We start from the raw sequence: 26,932 nt of genomic DNA, 5'->3' as shown, positions 1-26,932 counted from the left end.
TACTCCAGCCCGGACACAGGGCAGCTCCCTTCTCAGGAGGGAAAAGCCCAGCCTGGGGAGGGGGTTATGCCAGGGAGAATACAAGAGTGAAAAGTGCCAACCACCGGAACACAGTGATCACAGGAGTTACAAAGAAGGAACAGAACAGGCGAAGGAATCAGAGATCATTAAAAGTTGGAGCGGGAAGACTTTGAGAGCTATCAAGAAGATTATGTGAGCAATTTGGGGAACCTGATCAGCAAATGATGGGAACTGAGGATGCTATAATTCCTGGAACTTTCCATATAGACTATTTCCTCAGATCATTCAATAACAATAATGGCTACCATGATTGAGGAAGTACCATCTCCCAAGCTAGGCTTACATTATCTAATTGAACCTTCCTAGCAACTTAGCCAGATACGGATTATTCTCATCTTACAAAAGAAAAAACTAAGACTAATGTAGGGAAACCTGCCAACATCAAATGGTTACTAGACAGCAGACTCTACACGCCTCTAAAGCATGTAGAGTCAACTGCCCTGTTTCCCACCATTCAGATTTGATCTCTGTGGCTAATGCCACCAGTGTTACGAGTAGGTGCTCCAAGACTAGAACCAAACTACTCCTATATCTAATTCTGCAATCTTTCTAATAGTATCCAACTATCTTACATAAGATATTGATTTGGGACTTCCCTGGTGGCGCAGTGGATGGGACTCTGTCCTGCCAATGCAGGGGGCCTGGGTTTGATCCCTGGTCAGGGAGCTGGATCCCCTAGGAGTTCACATGCTACAACTAAGAAGCTGGCGAGCTGCAGCTAAGGAGCCCATGTGCTGCAACTAGGGAGCTGGTGAGCCGCCACTGGGGAGCCCACGGGCCGTGGCTGGAACCTGGTGCAACCAACCAAACAGATAAATGAATAAATGAATATTTTTTAAAAATTCACAGATTGTGGACAAAAAAGTGACTGGAATGATTCCGCTTCCTATGAAGTGGTTTGCAAAAAAAAAAAAAAAAGATATTGATTCAACAAATGGTACTGGAATCATGGGACATTCGTGTGCAAAAAACCCCACAAAACCTTGTACCACATATGAAAATTAACTCAAAAATGGATCAATCCAATCTAAAACTATAAAATTTCCCATAGAAGACACAGGAGAAAAATCTTTATCCTCTAGGATTAGGCAAAGATTTCTTAGATGTGCCATCAAAAGACTGATCTGTTAAAGAAGGATAATGAAAATTGGACTACAGCAAAATTTAAAACTTCTGTTCTTCAAAATACTCCTTTCAAGAGAATGAAAAGACAAGCCACAGACAGGGAAAAAAGATTTCTAGAATATGTATCTGATAAAAGATTGTATAAAGAATTCTCAAAACTCAAGAAGAAAACATCTGTTTTTTAAAACAGGCAAAAGATTTGAACAAGCATATCACCAGATAAGATATACAGATGGAAAATTAGCACATGAAAAAAATACATTGTTAGTCATTAAGAAAATGTAAATTAGAACCAGAATGCAATATCACTACACATCTATTAGAATGATTAAACACAAAAACAAAAGCAAAACTGACAAAATCAAGTGCTGGCAAGGATGTGAAGTAACTGAAACTTTCATTCACTGATGGTGGGAATTCAAAATGGTGCAGCTACTATGGAAAACAGTTTGGCAGTTTCTTATAGAGTTTAACATATATTTACCACATAATCCAGCAATCCTACTCCTAGGCATTTACTCCAATGAAATGAAAATTTATTTTCACACAAAAACCTGTATGTGAATGTGTAAAGTGGCTTCATTGATAACTGCCGAAAACTGGGAAAGAACCCAATGTCCTCCAGTTGGTGAATAAATAAACAAACTGTGGGACAGCCACAGAATAGAATACAACTGGGCAATAAAACAGAACCAAATACTGAGATCATATATTTACACGTGGGTAAAAATAACATGACTGAATATCAAATTTAGCATTATGCTAAATGAAGGAAGACAGAATCAAATGGCTGTTTGGATCCATTTACATGACAAGGTAAAGCTCCAGTGAGAGAAAGCAGATCAGGGGTTAGCAGGGGCTGGAAGCAGAGGTGGAGGCTGACTGTAAAGCTGTATAAAAGAATCTGGGGAGGGGTGATGGGGCTGGTCTGCATCTTGGCAGTGGTGGTGATGCAGACTGTGTGCATTTGTCAAAACTCATAGAATTGTGCACGGAGAAGAGTGAATTTTACTGAATATTTAAAAACCAAGATAGGGAACGTGTGTATGTTATTCACGAAATTATGGAGACAGTATAGTGGAGTGGTTAAGAATTCAGCTCCTGAAGTTACTTCATTTGCCAAGTGGGAAGAAGAGCAACTACCCCCTCACAAGGTGATGGAGATTAAATGAGACAAGGTATACAATCATGGTTAAGAGTGCCCAGCGCAGTAAGTGTCCCGAAGCTCCAGCAGGCATGATGGTGGTAATATTCTCTGAGGAAGAGCACCTCATGCCACAGCACTCCTTGGACACCGTGTGCCCTGTGCTGAGTGAGGTGATGTGCCTGGTACACAAGAATACATACTTTCTTGTCACAGTAGCTGCCATCACTGAATCCGTTCCCTGAGCCAGAGCTGCTTCTACACCAAAAGCCAGGAGAAAAGAACTTTTATGCAAGAATTGGAAAGGTTGTGAGATGGAATTCATGTCAGCATGAATTGTGGAGAGACCCTCTTCTCACCCCCAGGGTGTGCTTTTGGACACACCAGAGCCACATGAAGCAGCCTGTGGGCACCCCTGCCTGCTCTCTGGGCAGAAGGGTGTGAAGTGCTGTGTCCCGTGATGTGGGGAATAACATATTCGGGGCTACCACGGTAGCTACAGTGTTCATTACCGACTTTACAGCCCGCTGTGCTACACCCAGAAGCCTCGCCCAGTCATTCACAGTGACACTGCAGATGGGATTATGTGGTTATGAAGTCAATAAACCCCTTTCCTCACTTGAACATTAATGACAGCCAACACTGCATCCACTCCTGGGAAACCCATTCTTCTGGTTGTAACGTCAGGTTTGACCACTTAAAAACTCATCTCTCACATACACACACACACACACACACACACACACACACACACACACACACACACACAGCCTCCCTCTCTCTCTCCCTCTTTCCTTCAATCCCTGCCAAATCTTCCTAATCTTGGTGAAGATAACGTAATTCGGTTACGACAAAAACTTTAGAAACAGGAAACACATTCTGCTTAGCTTGTTAAAACCTGAAATATAAAACAATTCAGAGCTGGTTGGGCTCATCATCCCACCAGGAGGCACTTCTGTTTACAATTAATTTAGCAAAATAGAGGAAGGCAGCAGCAAAAAAATCTTGGTTTTCTAATGACCTTTAAGTAATTGCTCATATTTCAAATAGACTCAAGTTACCATTAAAAACTTTTTCTTGGGCAGTAAACTCTCATTTCCTTTTAATACAGCTTTAACCCTACATTCCTTTACTCCTTCTCAGACAATCATTCCATCTTTTGGTTCAATGCTCCCTCATTTCCCCAGTTTTCCCAATTTAACAGTGACAGCCTGGGGAAGGCACAGCACATACAGGAACCGAGGCTGCTCTCGCCAGCACTAGTCGTATCTCTGAGGGATGCTGGGCTACTCCAGGCTCTGGAACCCACAGATGTTGTGGAGGGACCCAAGAAAGGTGATCCCATGTTACAAAAGAGAGTCTCTGAAAAGACACTGAAAAATTTACCACAGACAATCATTACCATTGCTTTATTTCTACAAAAGGAAATGAGAGCAAGTGGACTTAGAACTGTAGCATCAAGGAATGAGAAGCTTCTTAGGGCATTTCTCCCTATTACACTGTTTTCAAAATGGATACATTTTCAGAATGATTCTACTCAACTTTCCCTCCACAGAAGGCCCATGACACAAGACACAGATCCCTGCTCCACAGACAGGCTGGTACTGGGTAAAAGTGCACATATGCTTGGAAGCCCTCAGGAGAATTAGATCATTGTTTATCCTCATATTTTCCTCTGCCGCCAAAGACTTGAATTCTTAGCTACGAAAAGCAAACAGCAGGCTTCCAACAAGATGTTGTAAGTTCAGACTTGGAGGCGCTCTCTTCTACTCCAAACCCATAGTAATGATAAGTAAAATATAAAAAGAGAAACCAAAAATGGCTTTACTAATTCAAAAACAAGATAAACATCTCCCTAGACCAGTAATAGAACAGAAACACAGAGGAAAGCCGAAGCCAGGGCCTCAGGTCTGGAAGCCGGCAGTCACCGGCACAAGTTCAGTTCCAATGGTTAAAAGAGATGAAAATGCTTCACACAAGAAAGGTGAATAGAGTCCACTTTAAAGCTTAAAGGCAGGGGATGAAGTGAGGTTCCCCTGGTTATAAAAAGAGGTTGAAAAATACAGGTTGATGACATGTTTCCTTGGGATAAATATGTGTAGGAAATATTGGACCTGGAAAAGCTAGAAGATACAGAGTCTCTCCGAGGTACAGACTAAGATGCCCATCACCTAAGTAACCAGATCTGTAATAGCCTCAACATCCCTGTGGTGCAACACTTCCAAATGCCATTAAGTCTGGGTTCTGAACTGGGGCCTGAGGAACCTGAGGGAGGCCAGTGCACAGCTACCAAGATAGAGCAGATGTGCAGAGAAGAAGAAAAAGGAACAAAATTAAAAAGCTTTCCACTAAAAATGGGTCTGCCATACAAAATTGCAAAACACTTAGCGAAATGCAAGGTTAAGGAAGATAACTAATGAAAACCAAAAATCAACAATCAGAACATGATTTCACTCCAGTAAAATAAACTATAGCCCTGACTGACCAAGACTTAAACAAAGTGTGATTAGGATGCTCTAACAGATAAATAACAGAGGAGCATGCACTGGAAGTGCATAAGAAGTCATGAAACAGAAATAGGCAGAAATAAAAGCTAAACTGGGAGGTATGGGAAGAAAAGCAAATTTGAAATCCTGGAAATAAAAAATAGTCATTAAACCAACTCAACAGCGGAAAAACATCCCCAGGATGTGATTTAAGGGAGCTTTAGTTTTAAAACATGGAATAAATGTCAGAGCTGAAAGGGAGCACCCTCTGGGGGGCAGGACTCAGGCAGGAAGAGGAGAAAGAGTACTAAAGTTTTCAGCTTGGGTCTAGTACTTTGACTTTTCAAACTACTACATACATGTATAGCTTTAATAATAATTATTATACATATATACACACATATTTTTTTAAATTAAAAGACTACAAGAATAGTGAAGGATTACCTGAAGGATATGCAGCCCTTGCTTTCCTCTATATAGTCTAACTTTTATTCTTGGAATGAAGTAAACCATCGGAGAGATAAGATCATATAAATTTTCACCTTCTTTACTCCTTTTATTAAGTTATAATGTAAAATCATGTCAATCATCCCCACTGAAGAATATTATAAAAATCAGCTATTTAAATCATCATGATTCTGATAAGGATACTGCTCACTCAGTGTCAGTGGGACCCTGGTGAGTGCCTCAGGCCTCAGTGCCAGGAAAAACTGCTTCAGCTGAGGAACATGTATGTGTCTAGTCTTCCAGCTACTGTGCATTTTGAAATTTGTCTTATAGCTTTGGCTGCTGAGAAATTTAGAGCAAATCTGTGATTTATTTCTTGTCACTGTATAGGATCATATGGCATGCATTCTGGGTTCTAACCTGCTTTTTTCTTATTTTTTGTCACTCATTTCACAAGTCAATATAAAACTTTATTGTTGTATTGCATATGCAGGTATATATTGATACATGTATGTGTATATGTGTGCAGGTAAGCCACTTCAGAATCTTTTGGGTGGGAAAATGGTATAATTAGATAAAACAAGTTAGATAAAACGAGTTGCAGAAGAGAGGAAAAAGGAAAAGAAAAGAGAAAAAAGGAACAAAGGTAGGCTGGATCTTGGGGTCGTGACTTTGGAGGACACTGAATGCCAAGCTAAGAGTCTGAAATTTATCCTGAACCCTAAGGATAATGCTGATTATTTTTCAATTTCTGAGCAAAGCAACAGCATGGAAATGGTGCTGTTTCAAAAAACTTAGTCAAAAACAGTGTGTAAAATGGATGAAAGGAAAGAAATTGAGCGCCATGTGACCAATTAGGGGCTATTTCAATAAGCTTGGAATGAGGCAATAGGGCTGTGAGTAAACTGATCTACATTGTGTTTTAAAAGAAGAATCACATGTAACAGGCGTTAGGAAAGAAAATGACATGGAAAGTAAATATAGCTTTTTTTTTGCAATAAAGTTTGTGACATCCAAGGAAGCACACTATGTACTATTCACACACTTATGGAAACAATCAATTCCATTTGGTCTGCTCTGCTTCTATTGCCTTGGATTTTGACCTACACAAGCCAAATCATTCCAAAACTTCCTCTAGAAGGTAAGTTTAATTTCTTCCAGAAATTAAGTTGTTGCTGATTACAAATGACAACTAACTCCACAAATGCAAATTACACCTGCTATTTTTTTTAAGCTCTTTATGGAATATAATTGCTTTACACTCTTTCTTTAAAGCTCCTTATTGGAATATAATTGCTTTACACTCTTGTACCACTTTTTGAGGTACACCAAAGTGAATCAGCTGTATTTATACATATATCCCCACATCTGCTCCCTCCCACCCTCCCTGTCCTGGCCCTCTAAAGCATTACCCATCATCAAGTTGATCTCCCTTTGTTATACAGCAACTTTCCACTAACTATCTATTGTATAGTTGGTAGTGTATCTATGTCTATGCTACTCTCTCACTTCATCCCAGCGTCCCCTTCGCCCCCCAACCCCCACCTCAGCCCCGTGTCCTCAAGTCCATTCTCTACACTTGCATCTCCACTCTTGCCCTGTCACTGGGTTCATCAGTACCATTTCGTCAGATTCCATATATATGTGTTAGCATACAGTATTTGTTTTGCTCTTTCTGGCTTACTCTGCTCTGTATGACAGTCTCTAGGTCTATCTACCTCATTACATATAGTTCAATTTCATTCCTTTTTATGGCTGAGTAATATTCCATTGTATATATGTGCCACATCTTCTTGATCCATTCATCTGCTGATGGGCATTTAGGTTGCTTCCATGTCCTAGCTATTGTAAATAGTGCTGCAGTGAACATTATGGTACATGTTTCTTTTTTGGATTATGGTTTTCGCTGGGTATATGCCCAGTAGTGGGATTACTGGGTCATATGGTAGTTCCATTTTTAGATTTTGAAGGAACCTCCAAACTGTTTTCCATAGTGGCTGTACCAGCTTACACTCCCACCAACAGTGCAGGAGAGTTCCCTTTTCTCCACACCCTCTCCAACATTTATTGTTTCTAGATTTTGTGATGATGGCCATTCTGATTGGTGTGAGGTGATACCTCATTGTGGCTTTGACTTGCATTTCTCTAAGGATTAGTGATGTTGAGCAGCTTTTCATGTGTTTGTTAGCTATCTGCATGTCTTCTTTGGAGAAATGTCTATTTAAGTCTTCTGCCCATTTGTGGATTGGGTTATTTGCTTTTTTGGTATTAAGCTGCATGAGCTGCTTATATACTCTGGAGATCAAACCTTTGTCAGTTGCTTCGTTGGCAAGTATTTTCTCCCATTCTGAGGGTTGTCTTCTTGTCTTGTTTATGGTTTCTTTTGCTATGCAAAAGCTTTTAAGTTTCATTAGGTCCCATTTGTTTAGTCTTGATTTTATTTCCATTTTTCTAGGAGGTGGGTCAAAAAGGATCTTGCTTTGGTTTATGTCATAGAGTGTTCTGCCTATGTTTTCCTCTAGGAGTTTTATAGTGTCTGGCCTTACATGTAGGTCTTTAATCCATCTGGAGTTTATTTTTGTGTATGGTGTTAGGAAGTGTTCTAATTTCATTCTTTTACATGTTGCTGTCCAGTTTTCCCAGCACCACTTATTGAAGAGGCTGTCTTTTTTTTCCACTGTACATTCTTGCCTGCTTTGTCAAAGATATGGGGTCCATATGTGTCTGGGTTTACCTCTGGGTTCTCGATTCTGTTCCATTGATCTACCTTTCTATTTTTGTGCCAATACCACACTGTCTTGATCACTGTGGCCTCGTAGTATAGTTTGAAGTCAGGAAGCCTAATTCCACCAAGTCCGTCTTTCCTTCTCAAGATTGCTTTGGCTATTCAGGGTCTTTTGCATTTCCACACAAATTGTACAATTTCTTGCTCTAGTTCTGTGAAAAATGCCATTGGTAATTTGATAGGGATTGTGCGGAATCTGTAAATTACTTTGGGTAAGACAGTCATTTTCACAATATTGATTCTTCCAATCCAAGAACATGGTATGTCCCTCCATTTCTTTGTATCGTCTTTGATTTCTTTCAACGGTATCTTATACTTTTCTGCATACAGGTCTTTTGCCTCCTTAGGCAGGTTTATTCCTACATATTTTATTCTTTTTGTTGCAATGGTAAATGGGAGAGTTTCCTTAATTTCTCTTTCTGCTCTTTCATTGTTAATGTATAGGAATGCAAGAGATTTCTGTGCATTAATTTTGTATCCTGCTACTTTACTAAATTCATCAATTAGTGCTATCAGTTTTCTGGTAGCATCTTTAGGGTTTTCTATGTATAATATCATGTCATCTGCAAAGAGTGACAATTTTACTTCTTCTTTTCCAATTTGGATTCCTTTTATTTCTTTTTATTCTCTGATTGCTGTGGCTAAAGCTTCCAAAACTATGTTGAATAATAATGGTAAGACTGGGCACCCTTGTCTTGTTCCTGTCCTTTGAGGGAATTCTTTCAGTTTTTCACCATTTAGAATGATGTTGGCTGTTGGTTTGTCATATATGGCTTTTATTATGTTGAGGTAATTTCCTTCTATGCCCACTTTCTGGAGAGTTTTTATCATAAATGCATGCTGAATTTTGTCAAAAGCTTTTTCTGCATCTACTGAGATGATCATATGGTTTTTATCCCGCAATTTGTTAACATGATGTATCACACTGATTGATTTGCATATACTGAAGAATCCTTGCATTCTAGGGATAAACCCCACTTGATCATGGTGTATGATCTTTTGAATGTGCTGTTGAATTCTGTTAGCTAGTATTTTGTTGAGGATTTTTGAAACTATATTCATCAGTGATATTGGCCTGTAATTTTCTTTTTATGTGACATCTTTGCCTGGTTTTGGTTTCAGGGTGATGGTGGCCTTGTAGAATGAGTTTGGGAGTACTCCTCCTTCTGCTATATTTTGGAAGAGTTTGAGAAGGATAGGTGCTAGCTCTTCTCTAAATGTTTGATAGAATTCGCCTGTGAATCCATCTGGCCCTGGGCTTTTGTTTGTTGGGAGATTTTTAATCATACTCTCAATCTCTGTACTTATGATTGGTCTGTTCATATTTTCTATTTCTTCCTGGTTCAGTCTTGGAGGATTGTACTTTTCTAAGAATTTATCCATTTCTTCCAGGTTATCCAATTTATTGGCATATAGTTGCTTGCAGTAGTCTTTCATGATTACACCTGCTATTAAAAGGCCTCTTGCCTTCCTGAAACATGATATCATGCAAGTCCAGTGACATGCAGATGTGCCACGTAATAAATACTGCTTGTCGCAGAAAGCTGTTGAGATGAATTTTCTAGGTTCCAAGAAAAGCAGAAACATAAGCTTGAAAACTTTAAATATAGGAACTGAAGTACATTTCATTTTTCTGAACTAATTTTGAATTTATGCTCTTTTGGGGAGGCTCTAAGTTGAATTCACCTCTATGGTATTTTTTCAAATCAAATCAACAGTATAGAGAATTCAGAAGGGATGCTTATATCACTAAACAGAACAAAATTCTCAGATAAATAGAAACTCGAAAATATAACTGATGAATGAATTGAAATCAAGTCTATTCTCATCTAAATACATATCCTACTCACTTCCATTAGGAAACATTTCATAGAAATATTGGATAATAGAGCCGGAAGGGGCCTTAAGACCATCTAGTCTAATTCCTTTGCATTATAGATGACGGAACAAATCAGAGAGGCTGAATGACTTGCCCAAGATCACTCAGTCTGTTAGATACAGAATGAACTGGAATCCAGCACAGTAACTGAGCACATTTTTTTCCATAATTGAGATTATATTGGTTGTTTTGAGGATAAGTATACAGACATTTCAATTTGTACACAATTCGTAAAATCTGAAAAATCATGTAGTTGTGATTCTTTTCTAAACAGTTATTCCAGTAAGTTTCCAGTTTAAAGTTTGAAGGCAAATTTTCCTTAACAGGACATCAAGTACCAATGTCTTCAAATACTGCGAAGCTGTTACATCATAAATTCCACTAATAAAGAATTTAATATCATATACACTACATACTCAAATTTTCAATCTTTCACAATACATTACCAAAGTTACTAGGAAAACTGCACTACCATGACCAAAGATGTTATGGAATGCTTGCAATTCTGACAGGGACGGCCAAGGTCAAGGGGTACTTTTCTTTAGGAAACAATTCTACCAAAAATAACACAGGAATGGAAATAATTTAAAATGTTCAAGACATAGTAAATGCACAATATGACTCCAAACTGCCATTTGGTATACTCTATATTATAAGATATAAAAGCTAGTCCCCAACTATGGAATGTTAAGTTGACACCCAAGACAATCAAAGCCTCTTTATTCAATATCCCACTATTTTCTGGTTGTACCAAAAAATAAACCACCAGCAAATGATTTCACCTCTTTAAAAAAATAAAAAATCCCTTTACACTTAAAAAATGGGAGGATGTGGGATTCCCTCCTTAAAAATGTTTCTAGAGCTTCTAAACAACTTGCATTTACCAAACAGTTGATGAAAACATTCGTCTGGATCATGCAAGAAGGGAAACGGGGCCACTGATAAGGCACAGCAGCTTATATCAATGAGACTTGGCTTTTTTCTCTCCTGCTTCATCAGAGGCTAGACTCGCCTCATTTTTAGTTTCTTCATTTTCCGCACGTAAATCTTTAGTTTCTTGCTTAGCCACTTCAGCCTGTTTTCTCTTTGCTCCCTTTTTCCTCTTTTGTGTGCACTTTTTTGTCTGAAGATATGTCCTTTCCTGCTCTCTTTTTTGGCTTTATTTCCACTTTTTCAGGAGCCGGCTTAGCTGACAACCTTGCTCATCTCCTCTGGGCTCCCATTCACCACCCCCTCTGGGGAGGTGACCTTGCTCTTGGGCATCATGACGGTGGGGCGGGCACGTGCCAGGTGCCTGTGGGCTACTACACACGCCTTCCCAAAGCTGGATGCTGCCACTCCTCCCACCCTCAAGTACTTTTTGGATTACACGGCTTGGCCTACCTCTAACACAATATTCGTGATGGCTAATGTTATGTGTCAACTTGACTGGGCTGTGGGGTGCCCAGACATTTGGTCAGACCTTATTCTGGGTGTATCTGTGAGAGTGTATTTGGATGGGATGAGCATTTGGAAAAACTGGCTGAATAAAGGAGACTGCTCTCCCCAGTGGGCATGGGCCCCACCCAATCAGTTGAAGCCCTGAAAAGAACAAAAGGGCTGACCCTACCACCAGTAAGAGGGAACGCCTCCTCCCTGACTACCTTCTAGGGGGGACATCAGTTTCTTCCTGCCTTTGGGCTCAAACTGAAACGCTGGCTTTCTTGGGTCTCAGGCCTGCTAGCTTTCAGACTGGAACTCACACCATCAGCAATGCTGGGTCTCCCACCTGCCAACTGTAGATCTTGGGACTTGTCAGTCCCCACAATCACATGAGCTAAATCCTTATAATCAATCAATCAATCTGTCTCTCTCCCTCTACACACACACACACACACACACACACACACACACACACACACACACATCCTGTTGGTTCTCTTTCTCTGGAAAATCCTAATATTATCTCAGACAAACTCTGAACTCAAAGGAGTAAAGAAATGGTCTTAATGGATATCACAGACACCACAGATCAGCTACCAAAAAGCTATCCACAACCTTTCTTCTCTCTTGTCTTCTAGTAGAGAGGCTGAAAAGCTAAAATTCTGTTTCCTCGCCTCTTTTATACCTACAGCAGTGTGTGACATAGCTCTGACCCATAAGATATAGGTGCAAATCCCTCGGAGGATTTCCCTTTGTTCTTTGCCTTTTATTACCCCTTCTTTTCTTTTGTCTAGATCTTGGGTGCACTGACTGGGCCTTGGGGGCAGCGGTCATCCTGGACCATGAAGACAAAAGCATATGCTAGGGCTGGCTACGGAGGAACACAGGAGGATTCTGGGTCTGTGACACGTCCTGTGAGTAGCTGCTCCCATGTTGGACTGCTTCTCTAGAATTCTTGAGAAAAACACATCATACCTACTAAAGCCAGTTTTAGTTGGGTTATCTGTTATTTGTAGCCAAACTCTCTCCTAATGTACCATTTTAGTCCAGATTTCAACTGTAACGATAAGCCAAAAGTGAATATGACCCCACTTTTAATACAACAATCACTTACTCATAAAAGAAAAACTGAGGGTCTGCCATATAGATGGCCCATAAGAGGCACTAAATCTAAAAGCCTTCCCATTCCCAACCAAGGATGCTGACAGAAGCTAGCCTGCTCCCTGCCATTCCAGGTTATAATCTGAGGAGGATTCCCAGGGGATCCCCTATGATTCCTGGAATGCTTGTGAATGGCAAAAAAACGTGAACACTAACGTACATTCAATCCTGGGGAGCTATTAGCAATGGATTCAACTTTTCCCATTCAATTCGCTTATTTCTAAAAGCTCTTTTTTTATGAAAAACTAATCATGATCACTGACTCCTGCATCTTTAGAATGAGCTCACGGTCCTTTCTCATGCAGTGAAAGCAACTACCTCTTTCCATCGATGTCGGTGCCAAAAGTCACAGGGAGCTGTGGTACCGTGGAAGGAACACTGGATTTACCAAAAGGTCTGTGTTTGAGATTTGGTGCTGCCACTTCGCCTTCATCCTAGCCCAGAGGCCCTCTGAACCTTTCTGAGTTCTGTTCCCCAATGGATGAGTATTGGGTTCAAATGAGAGAATGATTACAAAAGAATTCCCACACATGTAAAACACTCTACAAAAGGAAGTTTCATTAGATAACCTGACTGACTGCGTGCAAACTAAGAGTAAATAGCTTCAATGTGAGGAAAGCATATGAGTAATGTGAGAACAGATCATTATGGCATTTATTTTGGCCCTTCATTTCTCAGAGGGTCAAAGCTGCCAGATAAGTGATCTCCATCTGATAAAGTAGTGCAGCAGAAAGGCTCACAGAAGAAATTTTAAAGAAATAAAAACTAGATAAAAGTTGGTATGTTTATTACTGAGCAGTAGCTGTTACCAATCGTAACATAATTAACCCTCTTGCTTTAGGCTCTAATAGCACTCTGGCCTTCAACATCCTTTTAATTACATGTTTTATAGCTACATTCCCTCTAGACTGTAAGCTCCATGGATCCTTAGCTGAGATTAAACCTCTTACTGCCTGGTGCGTAATAAGAGTTCCAAGAAACAAAACATAGGCAGCACCATGTATTATTTTATTTACCTTTGTTTCCTACGATGCACTGAGGGTCATCTACTTTTGGATTAAGGAAATAAAAGCAGAATTCTCTGAAAAATCATGGGGATATTGCCCGGGAGGTGTTCCAAGCTGGTTCTATACATCATACCTTGTCCTGGGTTTGACATCGGAAACAGTCACAGTCAAAGCAGTATTGGTCCCTCAGCTGCTTCCGGCGCTCCTCGCTGGTCATCAGCATATCCAGGTAGCAGATGGTGAGCTGTGGAGGCCAGAGAGAGGGAGGTGTCACATGGCTGCTATGCTCATTTTCTTTACCAAATGGCTACTACTGCAAATTATTAAAATAAACATGTTTTTATTACACACCAAAAAGTGTAAGAGAGATGATTCTACCTATAGTCTCTCCACCCAAATAATCATGTGTCACAGTTTTAATGCATTACCTTCCAGTTTTTGTTATGTGGTGAGCACATGTATCATATATTTATTTTAAAGAATTGAGCTCATCAACTCTATATACTTTCGCACCTCATCTTTTATTCACTCATCAGTAAAATATCAAGAGCTGTTATATGTTTGGTATTACTAAGTTTTGGTAATAAATTCTGTAACCACTGGCAATCAGAGAAGCCAAATTAATCCTGGCACTTGAATGGGTGGCAGATTATGTAGCCAGATTGCTCTTAAATCCTAATCAATTCTATAGCTGCTTCATGGAATTTAGGGTCAATCAGATTTGGAATCTTGGAAATCAGGAGATATTTCTGTCAGTTGTGAGGATTAAAAGAAAAAGTGGAATACTTTCCAAATAGGGAGAATTTAAGTTCAGGATGTAAGCACCGAAAGAGGCTCCTAAATTGACTTCCTTGGACCCGTAATAACTATGCCCTGGCTTGAATGGTGAAAGGTCATAGGTGAGAGGGCACACTTCAGGGACTTTGTAGGTTTCTCTCTAGCCCTAAGATTCCACTTCAAGACGTAGGTCTTTAGGTAACATCATGAGGTTTAAACATTTCTCACTTGACTAGATCTCCTATGTACTGAGAGTCTCATTCAAAATACACAAAATGAAACTCCCAGCTTCCCCAACCTTCCCCTCACAGCTGAAGCCTTCCCTGTCTCAACTGACACCAATTCATCTTTTGTGTTATCCAAGTGGAAACCTCAGAGTTGTCCCTGACTTCCCTTCCTTTCACACCCCCCACCCAATCCACTAGGAAAGTTTGTGGGCTCAACCATAAAAAGATATCCAGAACTAACCACATTCTACCTTTTCCTCCTGTTCCATCGTAGTTTGAGCCACCATCATCTCCTGCCTGTAAGATGCAAGTCTCACAGCAGGTCTCCCTGCTTCTCCTCTGGGCCCCCTGCACTCCATCCTCTAACCAGTGTGATTCACTTAAAACGTCCGTTGGATCAAATCTTTCCTCTGTTCCAAACACTCCAATGGCTCCCCCTTTTGCTTAGAGCAAAGGCCAAATCCTCACAACAGATTCCTAGAGCACAACGCAAAGTGTGGTTCTGCACTGTGGGTTATTGGTCTACGTTGAGATCAGTAAAGAAATGCAAAGGTAACATTTAGAAACTTCTACAGCAATCTGGTAAGAAATTTTATGTGGCTCTAATAATAAAATATTGGGCTCTTATTTGATATGTTTTTTAATTCTATTTTTCTAGTCATTCATTATCATTAAATCTCATAAAACCATTAGCCAGCAATGGATTAGGGGAAAAAATAATAAAGAAACTGGTCCTCCATCACAAGTAGTGGGAGAAGCAGTGGCTTTATATCATCCAGGCCTGTTCCCTCTCCGAATTCACCTCTTCTCCCCTCCTGGCTGCTCCAGCCAGCCCAGCCTCACCCTGGTTTCACACACACACCTGCTTCAAGGCCTGCACACTGGCTGTTTCCTCTGCCCTCCCCCAGCTCTACCACGGTGACCTCCCTCAGCTCCTTTGAGTTTCCATCAAATCTCACTTTCTCACTGAGGTCTAATCTTACCACCCTATTTAAAATAACAAGCTGACTCCCACCTCACTGGAGGACTCCTAATTCCCTCACCCTGCTCTAGTTTTCTTTTTTATGTAACATATCAGCTGGTGACATATTGTATATATTACTTCTTTATTTGCTTTTACATGTAGAAAGTAATTATGGGGGGGTGGGGGAAGAAGGGGATATTGTAGGAGAGGAAGAAGGCAGGATTATCCACTGAGGGAGAGGACAAAAACTCCCTAGGGCAAAACACTCCATGTGGTTTTCTTAGACTTAAAAGAAAGCATCTCATGTCTACAAAGCATGCTCTTACTTGTTTGACAGCATGGGAGGGCAGAGAAGGCCATCCTCTGATAGAAAACATGGCTTTGGGGGCCTCATTAGAGTGGTCAGTGGGGAAGAAGGTCAGATCCACCCTGGCCATCACCAGGGTAACAGAAGCCACAGCCTCATCTGGCCAGCCCTCTAAAGACCCTTCGCCTGTTAGGCAGCTCTCCACACACAGAAACAAGAGTACCCGTCTCTAAGAAATGTACACTGCTGTCACTGTACATCTACTATGTGCCTGGCACTCACCTAGTGAGGCAGCATGACACAGTGCAAACCAGCCAATCTTAGGCTCCTTTGGGATTTGCACCCACATCTATTGATTCAAGCCTGATGCTCTTTTTACAATAACACAGCTGCTTCTCATACCTCTGCTGGGTGGTGGGAGGAGAGAGGAACGGAAGTAGGAGAGACTGGCTTCTTAAGGAGCCGCTCTGGTACCATTAGACCTGAAATACTCAAGCCCACACTGAGCAATGTTGTGCAACAACTGGGCTCCTGCAGCTGAGACCACAGCCACTTTTTAATTCCCTACATCTTTCTTTTGCCTCATGATCTGAAGCCAGAGATTCCTCTGAGGTACAAAGGGCCATGATATCAGGCAAGTTCTTCTTAAATTTCAAATAACCAACTTCTAAGCACACTTTCTGAAACAGCCTGTTAGTAAGTCTGGGGCAGCATATACATTCATCTTAAAGTATCAGGCTCTCAGGGCCCCAGTTTCCTTATATGAGATGTGGTGATAAAATGAGCTGATCTCTGTGTTCCCTCTGGGGTTAACTCTAGGACCCTAATTCTCAATCCAGCCCAATGGCTCTCAGTCATCAGCCCCAGCTATCAGGTCAGACTAATCAGTAGTAGTTATCAGGTGATTACAACATGCCCAGTGAGAAGCCAACAAATCCAGGGCCTGTCACACCAGAGGTACATGCTTGACAAACTTAGGAGTTTATGACAAGCACCAACACTCATGAGTGATCATGCCAGGCAGTGAACAGGCAACAGGAGACTAGTTATTTCATTTAACCCCAATAAAGAGACTCCTACGGCCTCCCTCAGTATTCTGTAACTGCCTGGAACCATTACCTGGTCTGTGCAATGGCTTTCTAACTGGCCTCCCTGCTGCCTCCAGTCTACCTTACATCTTCTAGACTGCTTTAAGAGAGATCTTCCTAAAGCTCATATTTGATCATCTCGTTTCTCTTCACAAAGATTTCTGATGGTGTCTCCCTGCCTATAGGATGCAGACACACAAGGCTTCTCCAGATGATTTTCTGTCTGCCTTTTTAGACTCAGCATCCCTCCCTACACCCTACCACCTGTCACCATTACGTACAACGCTGCACTCTGAAACAACGCACACTGTGCAACGTGTGCGGTATTGGCCTTCGCCAGCCAACGCCCCTTCCTCCACTCTCCGTTTACTCAGAACTCTCTCCTCCTTCAGGCTTGGCTCAAATACACCTCCTCCAATGAAGAATGCCCCATTCCCCTCATGCCTCTTTCACAGCTTTAAGTTTGCGAAATACTCTGTATCAAATTGAAGGTCTCAACGGCAAAAACATTTTTATTCATATATTTTTTGGGGGGGAAAGCTGGATTACTAACTAGTAATGACAGCTAAACCATTTTATCAGCCAAAGCTAAAAGCCTTCACTAAAGACTTACTGACTCACCAGTTTTAATGGAGAATCTGTTCACTAAATGTAGGGTTCATTTGGTGGGAACATATATATGAAACCTTGACATTGATCAGTGGATGTTTTAATGGCACAGAACAAAATTGCATTAAAATATTAATGCTACTGACCATTGCTTTGCTTTTTTAGTGCAGCTCTAATGGAAAATGAAGTAAATCATTTTCAACATTAGAGTAATATCATGAAAGATATTTGCTGGATATTGAATTTGTTGCTTACTTGAAAATCTCAAGGCAAAATGAACCCCCTTTTCCATGAAGCCCATCTTCTCATTATGTACTTCTGAGTGGATAATAAGATCAAATTAAAATTAGACTTTGTTTTCATTTCTCGAATTACATTGTCACAATTATAAATTTTTCTAATACTGGCTCTGAATTGAAAATAGACTTTGAAAAATCCTCCCTCTCTTTAAAGTCAAACCTGAGTGTTAATCATGTCTCTCCTCTCTGTCACAGCCTCACAGCCAGTCAATTTGGAAATTCTGCTAATTCTAGCTTATAAATGTATCTTCAGATCCTCCATCACAAGCCACCACCTGAATTCGCCATCTTCAGGCCACCACTGTCACTTCTTGCCTGGATTATGCATCATTCTCCCAACTTTGCCTACACATGGAAAATCTGATCATGTAGTTCCTTTGTTTAAATTCTTCAATGATGTCCCATTTCCTGATCCCCTCCTTTCCACTCAGTAGAGTGCATCCTGTAGACACTATGCACTGTTACAGAACCTTCAGGTGAACTGAGAGTCTCAATAAGGCCCCCATGGGTTGCTTGGTCTGGTCCCTGTACATTCCCTCATCTGCTGGTCACATCTGAATGCATCAGTCTATTGATCTAAACTGCTTCCTGTTCCTTGAAGTCACCATTCTGTCTCTGGCGCCTGTGTCTTCGTCTAGAATGCCTGCCCCTGTCTTAGCCAACCTGAACTCGTTGGAGCCTTTAGAAGTCCAGGAGTCACTTCTCTAGAAGCCTTCCTAACCACTCCCCCCACCCCTGCTCCTTACCACCACCTGAATGCCCATGCTCTGAACTTCTAGAAAGCCCTGTGCCTATTTACGCTATTTTAGTTCTCATATTCTATTATTGTGTTCTGTTCTGTGTCAGTTTCCTCAATGACACCTTGGATTCCTGAAGGCAAGGCCAGGTCTTACTCATCTTTGTATGCCCAATGCCCACCCCAGTACATGATACCAGTAAGCATGCAGTGAATGTGTCAAATGACTTAGCGAATAAATACAGATGGCTGGGAGAGGAAACAGACTGTTAGGATCCCAGAACACTTTAGATGAGAACTGATACTGGGGGATACTGATATGCTCAATCTGTGCAAATCACATTTCTCCCAATTGCTGTGGCTCCAGAGAACACTGGCAGCCAATGGCATTATTTGTAACAGCTGCAACTTCTAACCAGGAAATCCCATGAGGGTGGCCTGGGCTGTCCAGCTTTCTTCCCTGATCCATGTTCTAGAAGACTGTCAGGTGATAACATGTCTTTCGTAGCTTAACAAAACCCTGAAGAGACAGCCATCAGCAATCCAGCATGTGAGCCATGACTTAAAATGTAATACCCACATCTCTCGGCAGGAGGTGCTGGACGAGAAGACAAAAACCTAAGACTAAACAAACAAACAAAACAAAACACACCCCCCACCCCCCGCTACACACAAAACGGACCCAACAACTCAACATTACAATGAAAATCCTTAAACAGCAAAATGTTACAAATGGTGCTGGTTTGAAGGAAAATGATCCAAAGGGCCCAAAGGATAGCTTTATGTGGAGGAAACAAAGGTAAGAAATTTCTGGTATGGTGGAACCCTGTGCAATTCTCCAGTGCTCCTTGTCTGAGGTTTGAAATGTTCTCATCTCAAACTGGCAATGCACTGGGGCCCCTTACTTTCTTTCCGGGGCCCATGGGACATACCTGAGGATGGATGGTAGTTTCAAAATGGGTCTAAGATTCTATTCCACCCCTGGTTTGTCTCTAGCAAACCTCATTCATTGACTCAATAAATACAGACTGAGGAGTTCCTATATTACAGGTGCTACCAAGTTTTCTCTCATGTAGTCTACACTCTGGTACGTCCATCCCAAACAGCACATTTTAAAACTGGGGGTGTCCTGATGAGCAGTAAAAGCCAAAATGCAAAATTGATGCTATAAAATTACAAAATCTCTGAATTTACTTCCTTCTCCCATTTCACAAAAGCAAATAATTTGTGTAGTAAAAAGGAATTGCCCCCCTTAATTAACCTCAAAATGTCCTCTCTTGTGGTTCTTCCTCCCTCCTACCTCTGGCATGGGGCTGGTTTTAAGCGGGCAGGATGTATTTTAGGTGTTGGACTGGCTACAAGCACTACCTGAGCAGGAACTAGACACCAGTCTTCCTTAGTGATGCAACAGTCCTACACAATGAACAGGTGTTCAGTCCAGAATGCCAACAGTGCCCTGTGATAAACACTGCTGGTCTTTCCAGTATGTATGCTCTATTTAACAGAAAGTCAACCCAGCGGTGTTACTGCATGCCTCCTGGGGTGTAAGGCAAAGTGCTAGCTACTAAAGGAGACACAGTAAGACACAACTGCCCATCCTCGTGAAGCTCAGAGCTGAGTGGAGAAGTCACCAAAAGAGCCAGAATAAATGCTAACAAAATATTGATAACTGCTGTAAGAGAGACCACAGAGGAAAAGATCTTTTAATTTAAGAAATCAGGAAAAGCTTTATAGAAGCAATGATATTTGAGAAGGCCTTGAGGGCTGTGTATGTTAAGACAGGTAGAAATGGTGGGCAGACAGAGGGAGGGCAACTGAGCAGAGAAAATGTCATGTACCAAGACATGTATAATGGTAGGGAAAAAAATTTATTTTCTGAACCAGCTGGTATAAAAAGGACTTATGGGGAGAATCCCCTCTTTGTTGAAAAGCTGCTTTGATAAGTACTGTAGGGGAAAATATTTGAGTCCGCAGGGCCTGATGCTGGGCAGAACTCTTCTGTGTCAGGCAAGGGGAAGGATGTGCTCGTTGCTCCAGAGATGGAAAGAGAAGGACATGAAATAAGCACCAAAGGACAGTGTTGTTTCAACTAAATGAAAACCAACCAAGGAGAATAATTGGCAACCAAGCCTAGAAAACAAGATATGAAGAAATTTCTTTGTTGTTTCTGAGAAGTCCAACTGTTTCTAATAGTTTTTCCATTTGTGTTACCTGATTTTTTTTTTTAATTTAGTAAGACAACAACACCATCATTATCAAAAGGCAGCCACCCCTCAGCTCCCAAACTAATGAAAATGGATAGTGGCCCCCTTCTTACCTGCCTTGAAGTCACATGTGGCCCAAGGAAAAAAATCTAAATTCTGCATATTATTATTATTTTTTTTTTAGAAATTTTATTGAGATACAGTTAACAGACAATAAACAGGATATATTTAGAGTGTACAATTTGGTATCCCAACCTCCCAATTCACCCCCCCCCAACCCTCCCCGCTTTCCCCACTTGGTGTCCATATGTTTGTTCTCTACATCTGTGTCTCTATTTCTGCCTTGCATTTCCTCTTTCATAGTTGTTAGCATTTGCCTTATGTATGGAGGTGCTCCTATATTCGGTGCATATATATTTATAACTGTTATCGCCTCTTCTTGGATGGATCCCTTGATCTTTATGTAATGTCCTTTCTTGTCTCTTGTAACATTTTTTATTTTAAAGTCTCTTTTATCTGATATGAGTATTGCTACTCCAGCTTTCTTTTGATTTTCATTTGCATGGAATATCTTTTTCCATCCCCTCACTTTCAGTCTGTATGTGTCCCTAGGGCTGAAGTGGGTCTCTTGTAGACAGCATATATATGGGTCTTGTTTTTGTATCCATTCAGCCAGTCTGTGTCTTCTGGTTGGGGCATTTAGTCCATCCACATTCAAGGTAATTATCGATATGTATTTTCCTGTTACCATTTTCTTAATTGTTTTGTTTTTGTTTTTGTAGATCCTTTTCTTCTCTTATGTTTCCCGCTTAGAGAAGTTCCTTTAGCATTTGTTGTAGGGCTGGTTTGGTGGTGCTGAATTCTCTTAGCTGTTGCTTGTCTGTAAAGCTTTGGATTTCTCTGTCAAATCTGAATGAGATCCTTGCTGGGTAGAGTATTCTTGGTTGTAGGTTCTTCCCTTTCATCACTTGAAATATATTTTGCCACTCCCTTCTGGCTTGCAGAGTTTCTGCTGAGAAATCAGTGTTAACCTTATGGGAGTTCCCTTGTATGTTATTTGTCATTTTTCCCTGGTTGCTTTTAATAACTTTTCTCTGTCTTTAATTTTTGTCAATTTGACTACTATGTGTCTTGGCGCATTTATCCTTGGGTTTATCCGGCCTGGGACTCTGCGCTTCCTGGACTTGGGTAGCTGTTTCCTTTCCCATGTTAGGGAAGTTTTCAACTATAATCTCTTCCAGTATTTTCTCGGGTCCTTTTTCTCTCTCTTCTCCTTCTGGGACCCCTATAATGTGAACGTTGGTGCGTTTAACATTGTCCCAGAGGTCTCTTAGGCTGTCTTCAGTTCTTTTCATTCTTTTTTCTTTATTCTTTTCCGCATCAGTGATTATCACCATTCTGTCTTCCAGGTCACTTATTTGCCCTTCTGCCTCACTTAATCTGCTATTGGTTCCTTCTAGTGTATTTTTCATTTCAGTTATTGTGTTGCATATCTCTGTTTACTCTTTAATTCTTCTAGGTCTTTGGTAAAATTTTCGATCTTTGCATCCAGTCTTTTCTCAAAGTCCTGGATCATCTTCACCATCATTATTCTGAATTCTTTTTCTGTAAGGGTGCCTATCTCCTCTTCATTTAGCTGTTTTTCTGGGGTTTTATCCTGTCCCTTCATCTGGTACAAAGTCCTCTGCTTTTTCATTTTCTCGATCTTTCTGTGGCTATGGGTTTCAGTTCCACAAGATGAAATACTGCTGATACTGCTTGATACTGCTGTCTGCCCTCTTGTGGAGGAAGCTATCTAGGAGGCTCATGGGTGCTTCCTGATGGGAGGGACTGATGGTGGGTTGGGCTGGGTGGGTGGAGCTCAGTAAAACTTTAATCTGCTTGTCTGTCAATGGGTGGGGCTGTGTTCCCACCCTGTTGGTTGTTTGGCCTGAGGCTACCCAGCACTGGAGCTTAAAGGCTCTTTGGTGGGGCTAATGGCAGACTCTGGGAGGGCTCACGCCAATGAGCACTTCTCAGAACCCCTGCCGCCAGTGTCCCCTTCTTCTCGGTGAGCCACAGCCACCCCTCAACTCTGCAGGCAAGCCCCCAACACCAGCAGGTAGGTCTGGTTCAGTCTCCTATGGGGTCACTGCTCCTTCCCCCTGGGTCCTGGGGAGCACACTTTTTTGCGTGCCCTCCAAGAGTTGAGTCTCTGTTTCCCCCAGTCCTGTGGAGGTCTTGCAATCAAATCCTGCTGGCTTTCAAAATATGATTCTCTTGGGATTCCTCCTCCCGTTGCTGGACTCCCAGGTTGGGAAGCCTGACGTGGGGCTCAGAACTCTCACTTTAGTGGGTGGACTTCTGTGGTATAACTGTTCTCCAGTTTGTGAGTGACCCATCCAGCACTTATGGGATTTGATTTTAACGCGATTGCGCCCCTCCTACCGTCTCATTGTGGCTTCTCCTTTGTCTCTGGATGTGGGGTGTCTTTTTTTGGTGAGTTCCAGTGTCTTTCTGTCGATGATTGTTCAGCAGTTAGTTGTAATTCCAGTGCTCTTGCAAGAGGGAGTGAGCGCACGTCCTCCTATTCTGCCATCTTGACCCTATCTAAATTCCACATATTATTGACAGATATCCCAGTGTACCAACTACACTGATCCTAAAAACTGGAAATTCAATAAGTGGCTGTATAAGAGACAGCTTATTCAGTTGAAAATCAGTTTGGAGGAAGTCTTATCCAAGCCAAATCCCTGTCTATATAAAATATGGTACCTCTGAGTTTAAGTTTTATTGGCTGAGTGCTGCATAAATGCAATAAAAGCTTATGATAGTCTGTTTTCCTTGCAATAAATATCCACTTTAGCAAATTGGAAGGTAGAAGGAAACAGTTCTAAAAAGCATAAATATCTATAACCCAGAATTCAGGGTAATAAGTGTGCAAACCCTGCCGGGCTTGGGCTCAGCAGCCCTGGAACAGCCCATCTGCAGCTGCCTTGCAAAATCTCAGACTTCTGAGAAGGCTCCTCATTAGAGGGGCAAAACTAGAAGGGTCAAGGCCAGTTCACTGCTGGAGGTTACACTTCCTGTCCTCTACTCCCTTCACATCTTTGCTTGGACAGTTACCCAGAGATGCTGACAGGTTTGTAAAGGCCCAAGGACAACCTGAAAGAGTGAAACTTATTTGCTTTCTTAACATGAAGGTAAAAACGAGTCGCCTTCGAAATGCAATTAGTGGCCTTGGGAGTGAGCAAGCCCTTGGGATCTCATTCACAGGCTGGGCTGCCCTCCCTGCCCATGGAAGGATCACCACTTGTAGAGATGCGAGAGGCTGCTAAACTGTCACGCACACACACCTCTCTCCCACACACGTGCAATAAGAACTGTCATCATCCAGAAAAACGGTGATTAAAAAAAAGTTAGCTGATCTATAATCTGGGAGAAGTAATGATGGGTAAATCAGTTGCTGGGTAGATGGGTTACATATCTTCTCCTTGGCAGAAGGACATTGAAAAGCTGCCCCTCTGACACAACTTGTTTTAGGGCAGGGCCTTGCTGAGAGGGTCTCTGATGGAAAAGGAGGCCAGCCAGTGGGAAACACAGGTTCCTTACCTCCTCTCCCGCCTCAATGCCTCGGACCGCGCGCAGTAAGAGGTGGGGCCCATTGAACACAATTGAACAGTTGGGGTCACAGCTGTGATTGAGCAAAGACATACTGGAGGAAAGAAAAAAAAAGGAGGAGACCATCATGGCTCAGTAGATAGAATCAAACATCTAAATTTAATAACTGTAGTGGGCAAAAGACACTTTAGCTTAGGGGCAGGGGGACAGGTAAGGTTGACAGTGTACCAGGGACTGACTGCTCTGGGGGCACTGGCCCACTTCCTGTGAAGTGAAATGCTCTCCAAGACAGAAGCTCATTAGGGAAGTTTGTTAATAAAAACATTTTCTGAGTCCTTTGGGGGGATGGGCGAGGGGAGGTAGATGTCTCATTAGATATCAGCCAAAAAGACAACCCAACACAAAGATGCGGGGAAAAACCTGACTTGCAAAGGCATAATTTCTGAGGCAATGGGATTACAGCAGTTATAACTGCAGCCAAGATACCACGGAGCTTCCCACATAGGATGGCATTTGTTGAGCTCCTTTGGAGGAACTGCTACCTTCCCTGGAACACGCACAACTACACTGAAGAATAATCAGGAGTTCTTCCTCTTCAGCAGAATGCTGAGGTTGTCTCACTAACAAGACCCTCATGCATTCTGGTGAATGGCCAAGTCATTTTATTACCTTGGAGGCACATTTTTTACCATCTGGCAAGGGAATGGATTTAAGCACCCACCACATTTACAGTTAGAAATAACTGTAAGGGAGCATTCACTCTGTAGAAAGCACTTTCTCAGCAGTTGAGCATGTTTGTCAAATTTAACCATCACAATAATCTTATGAGGGTCATTTATTGATGAAGAAACTGACACACGGAAGTTAAACGACTTGCCCAAGGACACATAAGTAGTAAATGGTGATTGAATTTGAACCAGGCGGTCTGAACTCAGAGCCCATGCTCTGAACCACTCTATGTTACTGCTCTTAACGGACCCATACCATAGATATGTAGTTTACAACACATGGGAAATAAGAAGCTGCATTCTCAGATTCACAGTTAATTAGAAGAAAGACCCTGTTTGTATTTGGACCCTAATAGCACGAAAACAAAATGAAAGTAGGAGGGACCCTGGAGTGCTTGTGGAAGGACAGTCTAGTAGCTCAGTGATACAAATCTCCTAAGAGATAGCTCAAGAGAACACTTCAGAAGGCCAGAGCCTGAAAGCGTTCTTGCCGCCTGGAGCAGTGAGGCTCAGAGTACACTAAGCTGAAAGACAAAATGAACCCAACTGGCACGGTACAGCAAGTCTGGGGAAATAATCATGTGCATAAGGCCAACAGGGTGGGGAAAGAACAAAATCTTAGCCTGATGGTTTATTAGCCATCCACAATCCCCGACTTTTTATGCCCAAGTTCCCGAGAACGAGAGTTTAGGTCTGAGGTCTGCCTCTTTGCTAATACCATAGCATACAATGTGGGGATATAAAATTGTTTTTTTTTTAAACTTCACATTTTCCATTTTCCTGTAATTTATCATTAAGCATCAAGCTTGGCTCTTAAACCACCTGCTTGTAATAGCCTTTCTAACTACTTTTAAAAGGCTGGGGAGCTGGGTGGGAATTAAAGTTGCTTCTTCCAGTAAATGAAATACCATCCACCATACCTAGGATACAGGCCAACACCAACTTCCTGCATCTCTGCGTTACAGATGGTGAAAGAGTTGCAGATCACCTGTAAAAACAAGGGGGAGACAGTCAGGACTACCAGTCACCTAAGAAACTTCATAGTCAAGAGAACAAAATTTTCAAAATAAAATATAGGAGCCTTTTAGTAGTTGCTTTGGAAAGACCCAAGCCAAACACGGATGCTCTTCCATTTGCAAAAGAACATATCTGGGACACACTTTCCTTAAGAACTTCGGGTGATTAAATGCAGAAATACCAACATCCTATTAAAAAAAAAAAAAAAACTCAAAACACAAACAAACACAAAACCCCAAAACCTCAGGCTTAAACCAGCACAGTCTAATCCTCTCCCCCAGGTTATGAAGTTACATGATATGTTCAAAATTCAGAATACAAGTAATCTACTTATCAAGAGCCAGACTCTCACCATGTCGGATTTTTCACCCAAACAAACTGCCTACGGTTTCCAAATGTCACTGTGTATCTGGTGAGTAACAGCCGCTTGTCTTTTATTCATACAAAGGATGAAGTACACCCTGAGTGAGTTTGTGATCCAAGTTCATGACAGACCACAAAGAGTACATGAAGTAATTTCGTCGGGCTACGGCATTTACTAGGCACATGGAACCCCTCACTGAGTATACAGCAGGGCCCTATATCCTATAAGGGGATGGGGCAAAAGAAATAAAAGATGCAATCACTGTGCTCAGGGAACTTAAAGCCTATGGAAGGCCACACTGAACCATAGAAAGATCAGTGGACTTAGAATCAGAAATTTTAGGTCCTGGCCACAAATCACTGCCTCAGGCAGATGTTGGGGATAGAACAATAAAGAAAAAAAATCCCTGCCTTCATGGAGCTTAAGGGAAGAAAAGATAAAAATTCGATAGGTTGACAGACGAAAATTCGATAGA

General features: G+C 41.6%; 1 protein-coding gene across 2 annotated transcripts in view; it reads right to left on the bottom strand.

Annotated features, from left to right (window-relative positions):
• The window catches only part of SMYD3 (SET and MYND domain containing 3), a 684,321-nt gene that overhangs the window by 121,530 nt on the left and 535,859 nt on the right, over positions 1–26,932 (bottom strand). For both annotated transcript variants that reach the window (XM_057726238.1, XM_057726239.1), the window contains 3 exons: positions 25,997–26,064; positions 24,340–24,442; positions 13,671–13,781 (listed from right to left, as the gene is read on the bottom strand). In XM_057726238.1, the coding sequence (XP_057582221.1) occupies positions 13,671–13,781; positions 24,340–24,442; positions 25,997–26,064 (282 nt within the window). The remainder of the gene's footprint in view (positions 1–13,670; positions 13,782–24,339; positions 24,443–25,996; positions 26,065–26,932) is intronic.

The sequence above is a fragment of the Hippopotamus amphibius genome, chromosome 3 (assembly GCF_030028045.1).
Source record: "Hippopotamus amphibius kiboko isolate mHipAmp2 chromosome 3, mHipAmp2.hap2, whole genome shotgun sequence".
Classification (NCBI taxonomy): Eukaryota; Metazoa; Chordata; class Mammalia; order Artiodactyla; family Hippopotamidae; genus Hippopotamus; species Hippopotamus amphibius.
The sequence above is the reverse complement of the archived record's forward strand: the minus strand, read 5'-3'. Positions and strand labels throughout refer to the sequence as shown.